Source organism: Dermacentor silvarum, chromosome 4, assembly GCF_013339745.2.
Source record: "Dermacentor silvarum isolate Dsil-2018 chromosome 4, BIME_Dsil_1.4, whole genome shotgun sequence".
NCBI lineage: Eukaryota > Metazoa > Arthropoda > Arachnida > Ixodida > Ixodidae > Dermacentor > Dermacentor silvarum.
Window position 1 is genome coordinate 120,512,490 of NC_051157.2, and position 17,132 is coordinate 120,529,621.

General features: G+C 44.7%; 1 protein-coding gene across 7 annotated transcripts in view; it reads right to left on the minus strand.

The window, feature by feature from the left end:
* Window positions 1-6,354: 6,354 nt before the first annotated feature.
* Window positions 6,355-17,132, minus strand: part of LOC119450598 (DNA damage-regulated autophagy modulator protein 1) — a 391,336-nt gene continuing 380,558 nt past the window's right edge. For all 7 annotated transcript variants that reach the window (XM_049666011.1, XM_049666008.1, XM_049666012.1 and 4 more), the window contains 3 exons: window positions 14,080-14,258; window positions 9,532-9,596; window positions 6,355-7,822 (listed from right to left, as the gene is read on the minus strand). In XM_049666011.1, coding sequence (XP_049521968.1) covers window positions 9,563-9,596; window positions 14,080-14,258 — 213 coding nt within the window. In that variant the 3' untranslated portion in view covers window positions 6,355-7,822; window positions 9,532-9,562. The remainder of the gene's footprint in view (window positions 7,823-9,531; window positions 9,597-14,079; window positions 14,259-17,132) is intronic.

The following is a 17,132-nucleotide window of genomic DNA, read 5'->3' on the forward strand; positions in this document are numbered from 1 at the left end:
TGTGGCGCATGCTTACGAAGCCGTACGGCTCGCATTTTGTGGCTCACGACAAGCGTAGTCAAAATTTGATAATGCGACAGAAATCAGAGAAATTCGTGAAATTTACAAAATGCGTAATACTTTTCTCTTCAGGGTCGTTTGAATAAGCTGCTGGAAGCAAAAACCAGAACTATCTCCAGTAAGCGTTCTGAAATGACCCAAGTGACATGACCTCCGAGAGCCACTTCAAGACCTGCCCTGTTGCGAAAAGGTTGGTGACCGGGCTGTAGCTGGAACGATATAAGTTTCTGAGAGAACCAATTCTTCCATGTGTTCATCGCGTATAGGTTTGTATAATGTCGCTTCATCTGTGCTGAAGAATAGCGCGCATATTCGGGAGGGCGTTTATTAACTATATAGACGAAAAGAAAGAGTCCATAAGACCGATGCATGCTTTTAGGATCAAGCAAGCATTCATCCTTTTAAAGCGAAGCTCCCCTTGCCTCTTCCTTCGATTTTTTTCACTGCTGCTGCTGCTGTCGCTGCCTTGCACGCCGCGCCGGAGGGTGGTTCAAAGAGGGAGTTCGGCAGACAGAAAAGACGACGCGCTAAAATCGCTTGGACCTTTCCATCGCGTAGCAACAACGCCCTCTCGAGCTCCCTGGGCGTTGCCACAATACCCTCTCGGCTGCTGTAATTAAACGTGACTCCCCCGCCCCAAAAGCACTGCAGAAACTTCAGTGCTTTATACTAACGTGCAACCGTCTAGAGCGGAGATGGAATGGTAGAGAGGAAGTAGGGAGGGCGTAGGGAGACGAGGCAGAGAAAGGGTAGAACCGACGCACTCACGAAACTAGTGAATAACAGCCTTACCACTCCTCGCTCACATACAAAGGTGGGGGGGGAGGGGGGCAGTAAGGAAAAGGTGACGTAAGAAGGCAAGGAAGCTCTACTAATAGACACTGCAGCGGTTGCGGACAACCTGGATAAATTTAAAATCAAGGTACGCTATGGTACGTTTCTAGTATTTCTACAAAATAAACCCTGTGCAACCTCAGTAAGCGGACAACAGACGACCCTACGGAAGCGGCCACTCATCACCGTAACACTTCTGTATCCGCCGCGGTAGTTTTGTGGCACGGGCGTTGCTCGAGGTCGTGGGCTGGATCCAGACCGTGGCAGCGGCATTTCGACGGGTGCGAAATAAATATGACTCTAGTGTGCTCAGATTTAGTTGCACGTTAAAGAATCCGAGATGATCAAAATTAAAACGGAGTGCCCCACAGCCGCGTGCCTCATAATCAGAGTGTGGGACTTGGCCCGTAAGGCGCTCTAATTTAATTGATGTTGAACACTTCTGCCACTATGCGTTGCGCCGTGTGAGGCAATAATAGCGCAACCCTTCTCGCAGGCTGTGAACAATGGCGCACAACAAGGCCTCAACATAACACGTCTCGATGTGGGTTCTGTGTACTACGCAGACAAGCAGTAGTGGTGCACGCAAGGTGATGTTTAGCATCAACTCACCACTCCAGTATTGCACTAAGCGCTGATGAACTTAATCACCGCGAATCAACGCAAACAGCACAGAAAGCTTTTATCGATTCCCACAGTGCGTGGGATCCGCATAATTCTTAGCCAATAGAAGGACAACAGCGTGACCTCAGTTTGACAGAAGGACTAGGGAAAATAATATGCACGCACTTCACATCGGGCTGTCTTCTCCGGCTGAATGATCAAGCTCTCACATGGAGAGGGGTGTCTCTTGCTCGCGTGCGCCTCTCTTCACTGCAGGACGAAGGCCTCTCCCTGCGATCTCCAATTACCCCTGTCTTGCGCTAGCGTATTCCAACTTGCTCCTGCGAATTTCCTAACCTCATCATCCCACCTGACTTTCTGCCGTCCTCGACTGCGCTTCCCTTCTCTTGGTATCCATTCTGTAACCCTAATGGTCCACCGGTTATCCATCCTACGCATTACATGGCCTGCCCAGCTCCATTTCTTCCGCTTAATGTCAACTAGAATATCGTCTACCCCCGTTTGTTCTCTGATCCACACCGCTCTCTTCCTGTCTCTTAACGTTACTCCTAGGATTTTTCGTTCCATCGCTCTTTGTGCGGTCCTTAACTTGTTCTCGAGCTTCTTTGTTAACCTCCAAGTTTCGGCCCCATATGTTAGCACCGGTAGTATGCAATGATTGTACACTTTTCTTTTCAACGACAGTGGTAAGCTCCCAGTCAGGATTTGGCAATGCCTGCCGTATGCACTCCAGCCCAATTTTATTCTTCTGTAAATTTGTTTCTCATGATCAGGGTCCCCTGTGAGTAATTGACCTAGATAAACATATGGATACATTCGTCTAAAAAAATGAAGGTCCATGTTCTAGTCTGTTTGGTCTTGCAGGCTACTAAAATGTGTCAAGTGAGATGCGATAATACTTTGTTCAATCCCCTTTCAACAAAAGTAATTGCACGAATGTGAATATTATTTTTTAGGGGACAGTTCTCTCAAAGCGAAGGTTTCTTTGTCTATGTCGCAAGGGTTTCGCCTGTCCTAAACTGCCTGTGTCACCGAGTAAACCATGTGCATCCAGGAGACAGAAATTGGGATGAACCACGCGGTAGATGATGCACTAAAAGGTGATCACTTGGTGGGCTGATCCTGACATTAGTGCTTTATACTATTTGTAATTGCATGGGCTTCAATGTCACTCGTGTGTACTCGCTTACGTATAGCATGCGGACCTAGCCTAGCCTTTTTGGAATTCGCGTCTGTGTCTTTGCTAGTATACTCAGTGGGGCGGCTCTCACCCAAATGTGGCGAGGTAAGAGAAAGCACGCATAGCTGTGACGTCAGTGTGGAGGAGCTTGGAGAATCACTAGCGTATGATGGCGCTGGTTTTTAAGTCACAAGTAATGTTCGTAGAGTTGCAATTCTGGAAGGTGCAATATGTCGTCTCTTTGTACGGCGCTTACTCGTTATGCATCGGTCGTTACTTTGCGTACTTCTGGTACCTACATCTATGCTTGTAATTCTACTTACACGGTGAGACAATGAGCATTTGAAATATGTAGTGAGAGTGAAATTGAAGCCGTCAAGAAGCGCTGCGTATGCCGATTACTTCAGTGCGTAGGATCCGTATAATTCTTTAACAGGGAAGCTGCTCGTGCGACTGCAGAAGAGATCGAAAACGTTATATGAGGGTTTTCACGGTAACCTGTAAAATGCTAGGTTATTGAAGAATTTTGTATTTAGTGCAAATGTTGGGCCCGTTATAACTTATAAGTGATGAGATTTTGAAGTGTGTGGATAAATATGACTAAATGAAATCGCTAAATCCTCGTTTTGTGCGTGTTTAGAGGCGTAATACGAAAGTTTATAGAGTTTCCTCCAGATTATGGATGACTGGTACTGAAAGTTTGAAAAATGTAGACTGAGTGTGTGCTTTGAATATATTTACTGAATACTGTCGGACGCCTCTACAACGAAATGACCTATATAACGAAGAGTTGATGCCTTCCCGGTTTGAACTCCTACCGTTCATATCTATTGTGAGCGACTTCGCAGTGAATACCTCTAAAACGAGCTTGCCTGTACACCGAAGGAATTTAGGCGTCCCCTACGGCTGATTTGTTGCTTTACAACGAACGCCACATAGCAGGGCCCAGCACTGCCCTCTGCATGTACACGGCACAAAGCTGTAATTCTCCGCGACCTGCAATTGAATAATCAACTCCTCACTCTCTAGGTTCGTTTTGAGCTCTCTTAAATATTTTGATTGCGGATTGCTCAAAAAGTGGTGTAATTTGAGCTCTTATAGGATGTCTAAAAACGTCTTGGAAAACTCTGGAGACTTAAAATTGTTGTTTCAAGCGTGCAGCAGACACCACTGATCTAATGCTGAACATGGAAGCAGTCAACTATACCTACAGGGTGTTTCACTTAAGCTGCACCAAATTAAAAAAAAATGCCTTTGACCGATAGCACAATTATAATCCTTGATATAAACTACTCGATGAGGCGGCCATTACTTCCACGAGAAATCAAAACGCCTAATTGAATAATTAACACAATTACCCTAATTAACTTTTTAATTACTTTACGGCATAACTTTCAATCTACGAATTATAGCCGCTGAGTTCGCACTTGGAACGAATTCTCAGGACTGAACCAGTTTCGAGATATTAATTTTCAAAGTGTCCGACGAAATGCATCGGCGCTCCAGTGAAAATTGTACTTCAATGCATAAAACAGCGTTTTCCTCAAAAAGTTAACTGGAACGCCCATGCACTTTGTCCTTTCTAATGGGAATGGGCTGAAAGAGCACCTTAAGTGGGCTATGTCTTCCCGTAAGTTGCAGGTAGGGCACAGAGGTGATCTTATCCTTTTAAATTAAAAAAAGAAGTATTTCCTATTGTGGATCTTCAGCCCAATACGACGTACACATCACCGATCGTGCCTGTCAAGGCCACGCGGCATACGGAACTCGCACATTTGTTCGTACGTGCGAATAGGTCCTTACTGCTGCTCTTAGTCGGTCAAGATAGCACACAGCGAACGCCGCGTAAAACAAGACATAGGAGTTAATCTGTCTTGTCTAGAGAATATACCGGAAGTGCCTCGGTAAAAGGGCTGTGTTATGCACCAGCAGTTCAATTAGCATGTACATTGCCCGCTATTCCGCAACGAGAGGGTAGCTTCTGCATAGCAACCGTGTGCTGCATCCCACAGGCTTCAATGTGCAAAGAAGTTGATGTCGTTGATAGGATGGCAATCGGCACATCACAAGTTCAAAAATAACGCAGCTCCATGCGAGTCTGTAGAGATAAGTCAGATGCTCACTGGCAGCTTTAGTACGTAAGTGAAGACACCGCGGTAGTCAAACGGCTTCCGTTAGCCTACATCTACACAGCTACAGCAGATGGATAAGCCGTGATGGAGCCGTCAGTGTAGACACGACGACGTTGTTCGCAGGCAGCATTAAATGTATCTTGGCGTAAAATATGTGTATGATAACCCGGGGGTTGTACGTCAAGCAACTGTCGGTCATGCAAGACACCGGGAAACGCTGTCATACCGAGCACTGTTTTCTTTAGTCTCTGGGTGGCACTGTGCTCTTATAGGCAGTAACGGGGCGGAGTCAAGAAAAATCTGCGTGGCAAGGCCCGTACCTGAGTATGGGAGTAGGGCTAACTACAATCAACAACCCCCTATTCATCAGGCTGCCCAACGTATAGCAGCCTACAGTATTTATCGCAGATCAATTTCTTATGCCAACTTCCTCAAGCTTCTACTTCAAACTTGTGTTTCCAACTGCACCACATAAGGAGCAGGGCTCGCATACACAAAAAAAAAAACGGGCAATATTGCACTTGGTCGTGCAAAGCTTAGGCACAGCGAAACTATCGATCTTCAAGTCTTATTGGCTGCTACTGCTAGGTATTAACTTGTTTGCTGCTAGGTCTTAACTTGGTTTAACTTAACTACGCATGCAGGAAGGTATTCTCGAGCGTTCATTGTCGGAGGTACCTTCCCTTTCGCGACATTCCGCATGACTAGCGCTGGACGCGTCGGCGCCTATACGAGCGACAGCGTTCCTGGCATGCGACGAACGCAGGCAGGCTAGCCAAAGTTGGCCCAGTGCCAAGAGCGCTGTTGCTTGCCGACGCCGAACGCGTTGGAGGCTAGCCGCTCGATATCAATTGGCCAGCTTTTTTTTCCGTCCTGGCTCAGCACGCCGTGGAGAAAAGAGAGGCGGGGGTCGGGAAGGGAGGTAGCTGGCGGGGAAGAGACCGCGTGCGCATGCGCTGCGCCGCCCTCCTGGGTGTCGCCGCCCTCGTGGTTGCCATGGCGACGGCGCGGCAGTTTCTTAATACGGACCACGAACCACAAATTACGGCTGGCTTAAGCAGCTTCGCTGTTGAAAATCTTGCACGCTAAAACAGTTCGTAATAACAAAGTCTAGCCAATCCTAATGCTGGGCATTTTATTAGCGAAGGTGGTGAGCCAATGGCAAAGAAGAATTGGGAACGAGAATCTTTGGGAATTCGGCTCCAGTGCTTTTGAGCCACATCCTTTTTTCCCCAGATGACTAACCTTAAGAGGCTTCACACTACACGGCGTGCAAGCTCACTACGTGCGTCACGTCAACACTAGGGAAACTCAGTTATCGCCTATGCTGGCCTTGACTTCAATGGACGAGCCTGACTAAACCAAATAGATTTTCAAGGATGAGATCACAATGCTTTGTGTCAATATACTTACATGAAGTTATATTTCTTCGGCAGTTCCTCTTCCTGCGCTGGAACTTAATGTACAAAGTTGCGATAGCGGATACTAAAGCAAAGACAATGTTGAAGAAATAAAAAACATGAATAAATGAAACACTTTAATACAAAACTGTACAGAGTATTTACAGGTTTCAATATATATATACGAGTGTGCTCAATCTGCGACTAAGGTTCTTCGAGCTTCTGTGAGCGTTTCCCGTTCAAAGTGGACATTTAGAAGCAACGTGGCGCCTTACATACTGCATGGGGTGCTTTAAAAACGGTGTAATAATGGTATTGTCCGCGACTAAGGTTCTACGAGCTTCTGTGAGCGTTTCCCGTTCAAAGTGGACATTTAGAAACAACGTGGCGCTTTACATAATGCATGTGGTGCTTTAAAAACGATGTAACAAAGGTTTAGTCCGCGACTAAGGTGCTGCGAGCTTCTGTGAGTGTTTCCCATTCAAAGTGTACATTTAGAAGCAACGTGGCGCCTTAGATACTGCATGTGGTGCTTTAAAATTGGTGTTATAATGGTATTGTCTGTGTATACGACGGCGTGCTTTAGAATTTGACGCGCAGATTGGACGAGATAAAATCACCTTTATGGAATTCCATAATAGCTAGTCACCAGAAAGGCTCTTCATCTGGCTAAATTGTTTTCTTTCAACAGATAGGATTATGCCCCGTATATCAGTTAAGCAACAGCCAAGTTTGAGCAAAATGCTGATTGCAATCAATGTCATCGTTTAAGCAAAGAACCTTGGCCACGTGCTACCTGCACACCTAATGGCGACTACCTTTTTAATTGTTCCTGCCGCGTTCGTCGTCCTCAACATGTGTGGTCACTTAGTTTGATTCAGAAATCAAATCACACTTATGTTTTTAAATAGCTTCTGTTTGGCTTTCTGAGATTTTCAATTGTCGCTTCCTCTTGTATTGCATGATAAGTTGAGCATTGCTGCTTAAGATCACATTGCTTTCCAAGTAAACGAGTTCGAAGTCAAACGATCCGGCTGTGCTGACTCTCTCTTGCTTCCTCTCCCTCTTGCTTGAAGCTCAAAGTAGCAGATCTTAAGTGAATTGTTCATACTTGCGAGCGAGGTGTCCTTCCTGACTACATACACTTTAGAATATCATCATAGTCTTTCTGCCAGGAGCCAGCAACGACTCTTCAGCGACTAAGGTGAGCTAGACAGCAACAGTTTCTAAGGCAATGCACACAGTTCACAGGAATGAGTCCCGCTTCCTAATGCAACTTCCCCGTTTCGTCCACAAAACCACTTCGTGAGGCTTGTTTGATGACCAGTGCTGGGAGGCACCCTGAATGCCCACTGACCTTAACGGCGAAACGCGCACTGCAATGTCCACGCAGCCGCGTGATCTCACTAGAACTTCATCATCTCATTGTTCGATTCCTTCTCCTGCTGCGCTTCACTGTTGACAACAACGTTCTCTAGGTTGATGGTGATGTTGACTGCCTTCATGTCCGCGGAAAGCGTGAGGAAGTTGCACATGAGGCCGATGATGAGAATCCACTCTCCAACGGAGGACCACGGGCTGAGGCCGCGGTACTGCAATGGAAGCAGGATAATGATCATTTTATGCTTAAATGCTCTGGTGCCTATGTACAGGTTCATGAACTGCTAAACTAATGTCACGTAAGTGAGGAAACAAGTTAGCAGTGGCTTCAATAGGAACGTGCATAATTTTAATGTCTTGATTATATTATTCTAAGCGCGCGCGTAGAATACAGCGTAAAATGCCTCTTTCTCCGGGCAACCTTACATGAACTTGACTTTAGACCGTTGTCTGAGTCAAAGGTACTCGGACCCTGGCCACATCCGTCATTGGCAGAAAATCAATTTGTGCACTAGTAAATTACTTGATCTGAGCCGGCCTGACATACCGCTGATAGTGATCATGCGCATCATCCCACGTGAACCCAGTGCCCACTCTATCTTTATTCTGCTCTTTCTACACTCCGATTCCCTTGTTCCCCAGTTTGAGGGTAGCAAACCGTACGCTAGTCCGGGTGACCTCGCTGCCTTCCTTCCCTCTCCTTGCTTGCTCTCTCTTTCTTTTCGCTGGCATTTTTCGTTTTCCTTTCCCTATTTTTTTTTGCGCTACAAAAATTGTGTCGTACAGTAATCACCAACTCGCCCAAAAAGTATTTCTATGGATATAGAGTTTTCAGAATCTCGCTTCTCTTTAAGGGCCCCTCGATTAAACCACAGCGAACTTTATGTTATGGTAAAGATACGCACAGATGGCAAATGCTACCGAAAAGCGAACAAGTGTGCATGTGAACACTTATGCTTGCCATGTAGTACGCACTGCTTTGGAAACGAAACTCCACAGACATCTTTTATCCTCGACGGCGTTGCTGCCGAGGTGTGAAGTGTACATTCAGGTATGCGAGATAGGCCTATAATATACACAGTGGCGAAGTAGCAGCATCATGCCTGATGAGATAGAAGAAGAAAAATGCTTATTGTGAGAGAAAGCGGTGAAGTTGGCGAGAGGAGCTTGTCTCTGGCCTGCTACTCCACAACCTGGCGTGAGTGTCTGAAGTCGTAGCATGCCGACGAGCTGCGGTAAAGCTTGGGGAAGGACTGGCCCCGTGAGCTAATTTAGAAGAAGGCGAAATGCAAGAACACCCGTGCGCTTGCGTTGTAGGGCTTGTTAAAGAACCCCAGGTGGTCAAAATTAATCCGGAGCCCGCCAATACCGCGTGCTTCATAATCAGAACTGGTTTTGGTACATAAAACTCCAGAATTCACATTAATCCGTTGCTCTCTCTAATGATTTCTATGTCCCAAGGCAGAGCCTCCTTCTTTCTGTTAGGCAGCTTTGGCGGTAAAGTAAGGTTTGTAGTTTGCTACGAACTTCAGCACCTTCGTCAGGCACGCTTTCGCGAATTTGCAGCAGTGGAGGTAGCATTGTTTTGCGTCGATCGAAGGTGTAGATTCCATTTCCTAAGAGCTTACTCGGAAACGCTCGCCCATACTGACAGTGCTATTGAATCATTCGGGATCGTGTTGCACATCAATACGTAAGGAGCACTCAGCAGTGCATGGTCATTGCCGTTGGCATTAGTAATCTGAATTGGAAAAAACTGGGGAAGCAACATATGCAAGCCCGCACGGTAATATATTGTAGGTCATGAAGTACAGGTCCCCCATGTAACTGTTTATCCCAATTAATCTCCTTATTTCATGAAATCATAGGAACGTACAATTTCGTTTCAAGATTCTCATTTCAAGTTGGCATCCAGACTTACAATAGTGCCACGATGTGGGTTGGGCTTGAAGTCATCTAGGCTGTTGAATGGAGCAAACGCGGCCACTGTTTGGTTTCGTCAAGGTAAAAGAGGACACCAAGGTTTTGCAGTAACAATCAGCTTTCTTTGGGTTGTACAAAAAGCATATCGCAAGCGCATATTGAAGGTACACAGTGCCACATTTTCACTGCCTGCAATAACATTATCGTTTTAACACGCTTCGCTTACCAAGCTATTGTACCTCGTGGTTAGTGTGCTTGACATGGAGCCATGTTGACTAAAATGTTTTATTTTAGAGAGATAAACAGGTTATTGGCGCTCACATCTATCTGATTCTGAGAGCCTACCCCCTTTTTTTCATTTAATTGCCACTCACGTTCATTTCGAAGATATTTCATCGTAATAGTTGTACGTTTCACTGCACAAGAACCTAACAATCATGCTCGCTAGGGAAACTTGCGTAGAATGTTATAAAGAAAGTACATTGCTGAACAAAAAATAGGACCATTTTCTATATAGAAAGAGAAAATGAAAACGATTCGTCTTAAAGTTAGAGAAATAGGCATGAAATCAATTCAGTCACTATCAATTAGTGGTGTGCTTGACGGCGTAACCATGTTTGTAGCAGCGAGGGTATTTACGTAGCTTGTGCTGTTTTGATCCGAAATTCCGTAACAAACAGGCCGGTGACTAGCGCAGTTGTAGTGGTAGTAGAGATGGCCTTACGCATACACCACTTATTTCAATGTGTTCTGCCCTGTGTTCAGCCACGCCGGGCGATGACGTTGTCTTCGTGAAACGGAAGTCAGCGGGAGAAAAACGCGTCTTTGCGGTAAAATGGTGGAGGGAATTAGCAAGGTCATTCGCCTTAGAGTAACTTCGTTATGCTGGTCTTTCGATGACACAGCGTGATTTATGATGTGGGCTTCTGAAATTCGTAGCTTGTGTGCTTCGACATAGACTGCAGATGTGCATCATTCAAGGACTCAAAAATGTCCGTGAGTATCCAGAACGTCCACTGGATATGCAACCTATATGTACCACAAAAGTTTACATATTTAATAAGTACTTCGGACAATACTAATACACTTCGAGTTGAAAAAAAAACATATTAAGAAAACCTCCACTTTACATTGAAATTTATACGAAAATGCAGAGCTCGAGAAAGCGAAAGCAACAGTGCCAAAACGAGACGTTGGCAAGAAGGACATGTTATGAATGTGAGCAGCATCTGGTTCGCACTTTACGGTTTATTTCTGGAAAACCAGTTTGCTGAAACCTGTTATTTTCTGAAATGGTGGCTAGTTAACGCGTTCTTGTGTGCTTACTTTGTAAATATTCTGTGTTAATGCCTTCAGTTGTTATGTGCCAACCGCTGAAAGTGTGTGTGCATCATTTTTTTTTTTGCTTTTACAGGTTAATGTGACAAGGAAGTAACATAACGGAGTTCTAACGGGTAAGTCATCTGTACAAAATATTACAGTATGTCGCACTGATATAAGTCATGCAGTGGTGTCTTCGAGTATTTTTTGCTAGGGACGTGACAGTTAGCAGTCAGTCAAGCCGCTAACCGCTACGTCGTGGGTAGATTCACACGCTCTTGTGTAAGCGACGCAATGTATCATGTCAGAGTGGCGAAACTTGAAGAGTGAGTTTTTGCGGTAGTCGCATCAAATGCGAGGTTTAGAGGCACGTCCAATAGTTGTACAGACGTAGAGCCTTCTGCTCGCCGAGCAGAAGGTGATGGGTTTGTTTGCAAGACGCGGCGCTCGCATCTTCTGAGAGAGTCCTACAGCGCGGTACTTCTGCTTTCTGGGACTTCACGTCTTATAAAACATTCCCAGAATACCAGGTGTTTGAAATAATATTGAACGCTAACTGGGTCCTGCTTACGTAGCTGAAGCAGAGATACCTGGCGCTAGGTACCTATAGCCAGTTGTCTGTGCGCGGTCCCTCCCATTTTAGCTCAATTCGCGACAGTTCTAGAGACAGTAAATCAGTTCAGTAGTTGCTCTCCGGGAAAAAATATATTTAAAACAATGAAGGTATTGAAAGCCGAGAGAGCTCTCTTTTATTATACATCTGCTCGATGGCTAATGTGATGGTTCGAAAGAAACTGTGCGGACATCACTTGCAAATAGATATTCGAACAACTCCCCTACTTCTCGCACCAACGCAGAAAACACGATACCGTGGGGCATCTTTGCCGAAGGAACAATGTGCAGCTACTTAGCAAAATATGCGACGATGACAAATATAAATCATACCGTATTGGCGGCTGCATGCAGAGCATAATACATCAAATATAAGGAAAGATTGATTGAGAAAGAACCCAGTTCATGCGCAAATATCTTGGTGCAGACAAAAATCTTTGGCCAATGTCGTACAGCTTGGCAGGCAATGCAGAAAAAAGCGCGACCAACAACATAAACCACAACTGCTGCTCCTGAAATTGTGAGGCCTTGTGCGAAATTGTGTGACATTGTGTGAAATTGTTAAATTGAACGGGCCCAGCATTCGGAACTTTTTTACATCGTAAAAAATGCCAATAGTTAAACGTGAAGAATAGAAGTCGTAATAAAGAGGAATACGCTTCGCATGGGGATTGCATATTATAATGCGCTACAGGTACGCTACCTGTTCAACGCCCAGCCACCAGAACAGGCGACAGCGTTAAACGCAATGCAAACAGCTGTTATCAATTAACTTTTAAATACCATCAAAACTAGGCTCTCTAAGAAGCGCGTCATTAGGAAACACTAGGGCAAACATTACCACCACCACCACCACAGGCGGACACTTTGTTTATAACTAACGGGGCGAGAAGTCCTATGCGTGTTCTTGACAGCAGTAAAATGTGACGAACATTGCTGGAATTACCAAAACAGGATAGTAGAAATCATAGCGTGAATGACTAGCATCCCAGATCAGAAAAGAAAACTGCTATGAAGAGAACTGAAAAAAAAAAGAACCTACTCTTACATGGAAGTGCATTTTTTTAGGCGGCGTGGAGACTGATGCCGTCAGATTGACACTGACACACTCTCTCTTTGTAAGATTAAGTTTGGCAATTAGAACACATTCACTAATCGCGTCACAGAATCGTGTCATAACTTAAAGCCTGAAGTTCTCCAGCGCACTTTCAATAGTTTGACATTCGAGTTCGATGCATAGCTACAGTCTATTCGACAAAGACAGCATGCATAGAAATGTAAGAGAAATAACAAGGTCGAGAAACCCGCTGTTCATCTGTTATGCATTACGTGCTTGTTACGCGTGTCGCATGCCAGTGTGATAGCAGTGCGACAATATAGCAGCCATTGCGGCCTCTTAGCCTGTTGGTTAAGATCAACGTGTTCAAACTGATCAAACTAAACTACGAAGAACGATAAACGAATGGAAAAAAACGCCGCTCGGCATAGCACGGTCCGTACGGCTATCGCCGTCTGGTGGCCGCCGGCAGAACGCATCATTCTCCGTGCCACCGGAAAGCCCGCGGTCGGCACACTAGTAAGTATATTCTAGGCACTATAGTCGTAGTGCTGAGACCACCGAAGCGTTCACTGTCGGTGCGCGTTAGTGTCATAATGCAGTACTTCTCTTTTCTGCTCGTAGGCGGCGGCACCGCCTCGAGCAAGAGCGCGGGTACACGGAGGAGTGTTAGATACATAAGGCGCGTCTGTGTAGCTCTCTGCAAATGCGTTTGTGGCGCAATGGGTTAAACGCTCGGCGATCTATCGTCGCGGACCGAGAGGTCGTGGGTTCGATTTCCAAATTTTGCATGTTTGTGGAACTTTTTCTTCTGGTTTCTTTCTTTGTATTATGTTCTATGACGTATTTCCGTGACGGAAATACGTCAGTGAAGTCTTGGTGGACCCCGGCATAAAACACTTTCGTGTTAAAAAAGCGACACATAAGATTACAGCCCCAAACACGGGCTGGCGGAAAGGTGTGTGTGTGTGGGAGAGTGTAAGAGTGGGGAGTGAACGCAACTCCTCACTCATGACGTAGCTGACACGAGCTAATATCTACTGTTCTACGAGTAATATAATTTCTCACTCCAGGCCATAGAATGAGCTGTAGAGGTCGACATCAAACATCGCTTGAAGGCCATCTGGCTAGCCTGAAGAAACCGCGCTTAATAACCCCATCTAACGCTGACGAAATAAAGCTTTTTCCTACCTACCTTACTTCAATTGTTTGCAGCGCCGTAAATTTCAAACGGGTACCATTATCCTTAGGTGTTTCAGGAATTGTGGTCTAAATTACTTCACATTAATTATGTATTTTTTGTTGTATAAACAATTGGTAATTTAGAATACTTCATTTCTGCATACTTCAACGCATGCGAGAACATCTCTGGCTTCAACGATTCGCTAGGGGTGTCAGGATATGTTTCGACTTTCCATAAAACTCAAATTTTACATTAAGTTACCCCTCCCTCTCTATCCCGGCCACCCACTAATACTGGCTGATAAGTCCGTCCCTTCTTCCGAGCCTGGAAGAGGGAAGCATGTTCACAACAAACAACGTGTTCGTCAAGGATACTGGCCATAGAACCGCCAATGGTGGCCACGCAGGAGAACTATCCTGGCGTATCCGAGCATTGGACGACAGTGGTCGCGCCCCAGCAACCACACGAACATGGCTTGTATGATGAAGTAGCCCGTCGAGAAAACGAACGCCAGACCAGCGCCAGCGATGTGTGGAAGAAGAACCGGGAGCAACTGCGCAATAAAAATCAGCACATAAGACTCCAAAGTTCAGGATAAACAGCATAAAAAAAGCCAGGCGTATAATTCACGCACGTTCGTAAACATTTCGCTTGCGCATCAAAACTGCTTGCATATTAAGAACGCACTTATTTACGGCACTACAATGCAGATTAGGTCTGATGTAGCAAAGCATATAGCAAAATGATGCCATGCTTGCAATTTGATAAAGAAGCAATTGGGAAAAATAGAAATTGCGCTTTTGCAAGAGGCAAAATTAAAACAAGGGCTACTTTATGACCGGGTGATTGGACTCAAGTATAAATTGCATTCGATCGTCGATAGCATCGTACAGATTCAAACGAAGCATTCTTAATAAAAACATAAATCATGGCGTTACCGGTGTTATATCTCTTTGACGCAAATGGCTAGCGTATTTACCGTTAGTGATAGCGTCCGTGAAACTTTCAAAGCTATTTCTTTGTATACAGCAGAACATCCTTCGTGAACAGTGAAAGTGCCGCATTGTATCTAACACTAAGTCAGTTAGACTGATAAGGTATTCCTTCAAGCTCTACTTTTGTTAATCTCATCGTAATGGGTAAATATTAGAAGAGAAAATGAACGACAAAGTTCCACTTCATGAATATTGCGCCGAAACTCAAGAGCCAGTGCGCCCAGATTTCACAATTTTTTTTATTATATGGTATTTAGGAGTCAGAAAACATGTGATACAGTGCAAAAAAAAAGAAAGATACATAAATGCTGAAGGAAGTCTCAAAGCCACGAGAATGAGAGCGAGACCTCTTGTTAGACCGTACATGGCTTAATAACATCGTGGTGAACAGTGGTAAACGCAAGAAAATAAATTATACTAAATGTTGATGCAAGTTGGAAATGAATATAGCTGGCCATATTAAACTCGGAAAAGGAGTTAGCATGAATTATATGAAATAATCATGAGCTTAACAAGTACGAACGCGTTTCTTTTTTATATATTACCATAGATCCTTTCTTAATACATGCAGGCAAATAATTGCATAGTGAAATTGATGAAAAATTTGCCGCAGACTTGCCGTAATTGGTCCTGGGTTTAGGTAAGAGGAAGCTATTTAATGTTACAAAGCGAGTCAGTGGTCCACGAGGAAACTGATTTGGGAGTATGACGTCACGGATTCCAAATAAGTGTATTTTTGTATTTGAGCCATTGTGACCCAGTAAAGGATCTTGAAGCTTACTTAATTTAGTATTTGGCTTCTTTAGGATGCAATGTGAAGTAAAACCTCGTTATGACAAAGTTCAAGGAGGAGTCAAAATTGCTTCGTTATATGTATTACTCCGTTAAATATATTATTGCATCTACTGCAGTATGGATCTCGTTGGGGGATTTGAAATGTAATTTCATTTCGTTATTTCCGTTATTTCGTAATATGCCGCTTGGTTATATCGAGGTCTGGCTTTACCAATAAAAAATGATCTAGGCCTGAGCAGACACCGCAAGAACCCATGACGTCACGGCGAGCTGGTCCTGGTACTTTGAGGCGGCGTCGTTACCTGTATTTTAGTATTTTATTCTTGCGTATTTTCTGGGTTACCAAGGTGGTTCGCACGGTAAGACTAGTTTTTGTTTAGTATTGTAGAATAGTAATTTACTTATACGACTGAAATTATTTTTCTCTTTAGTGTCCCTTTAAGTAAATGCGCGTGCACGCATGTTAGCGTGCTCACGTGCATAAAAATTTGTTGGAGTGTGTACGTGTTTCAAAATATTGCAGGTTGGTTTGCTTACTGAAGATGAGTATTCACTAAATGACGTTCGCACGTTACCGGGTATCGAAAAAATTGAACGTTAACTGTTTATCCCATCAGCAGTGTGCAAATGGCAACGGTTGAACGTAGCGGCTGACCCACGGAAACCACTCGACACTTACTGTCTGCGCATTAGCTTCTTACGAAAGCAGGCGCTTTGCCGACTTGAGAGTCTGCAATAAAGTGGAAGAGAAAGATAGGAGAAAGTAGCGTTCAGGTATAAGAAGGCAATAAGAGACATTAACAGATAAAGAAAAGAGGTAGTGAAACTGACATGCAATTTACACTGAAAGGAGCGAGTGTCTTGAGATAGGAATGCAGGGAAAAACTGCATTCATGGGAAGTTCTCTAGACAGACAAGGAGTTAAAGATATAGGTAATAGGCGCAAGAAGACATTTCATTTCTTACTTAGCTCTCACTAGTGTGACTATGACGCTAGGAGTGGCTGAGAGGTGGATGAGTACTGTCGCGATGAAATACTGCAGAAGTATGATCCGAAGAAAGAGTATTCAGCTCTTCATGCCGCTGCGCCGAGCGCTCAGGTGAGGGTCGACTAAAGGAATTAAGGGAACAGCCTCAAGAACAATGAACACGGGCGCCGACGGCATTTCGTAATTTCTGTAGGGCAAGCAATGGAACGCGTTAATCGGCACTACAGAACATGTTTGAGTTGCTACGTTACATACACTTGAAAGTTCGCGCGTTCGATTGGTGCTGTAGTGCTGATCAGCCCACTAATGCAAGTTCTTTCTTCGTGCGTTCAAAAAGCAAATGAGAAAGGATGGCGAATTCCACACATCAAGAACTCTTCCGCTGCAGCTGTCTTGCACGGAGAACCCCCCAAAATTTCCAAATTCCAATGCGTGCAACATTAAAGAAAAAAGGATTCAGTGTCATTCCACTTTTTTAACGTGGATGACCAGCGAAGCTGTGTATGTGGTAATTGACCGTTGCTCTGGTGAAATGTTCCAAGTTTGCGGGATCGGGGCCACATGAACGGTTCGCATTTCTTTCCGCCTCGCGGTCCTGGCGGGCAGCATGCTTTTAAAGACGGATGCGCCAATCGCACCGTGCTTACT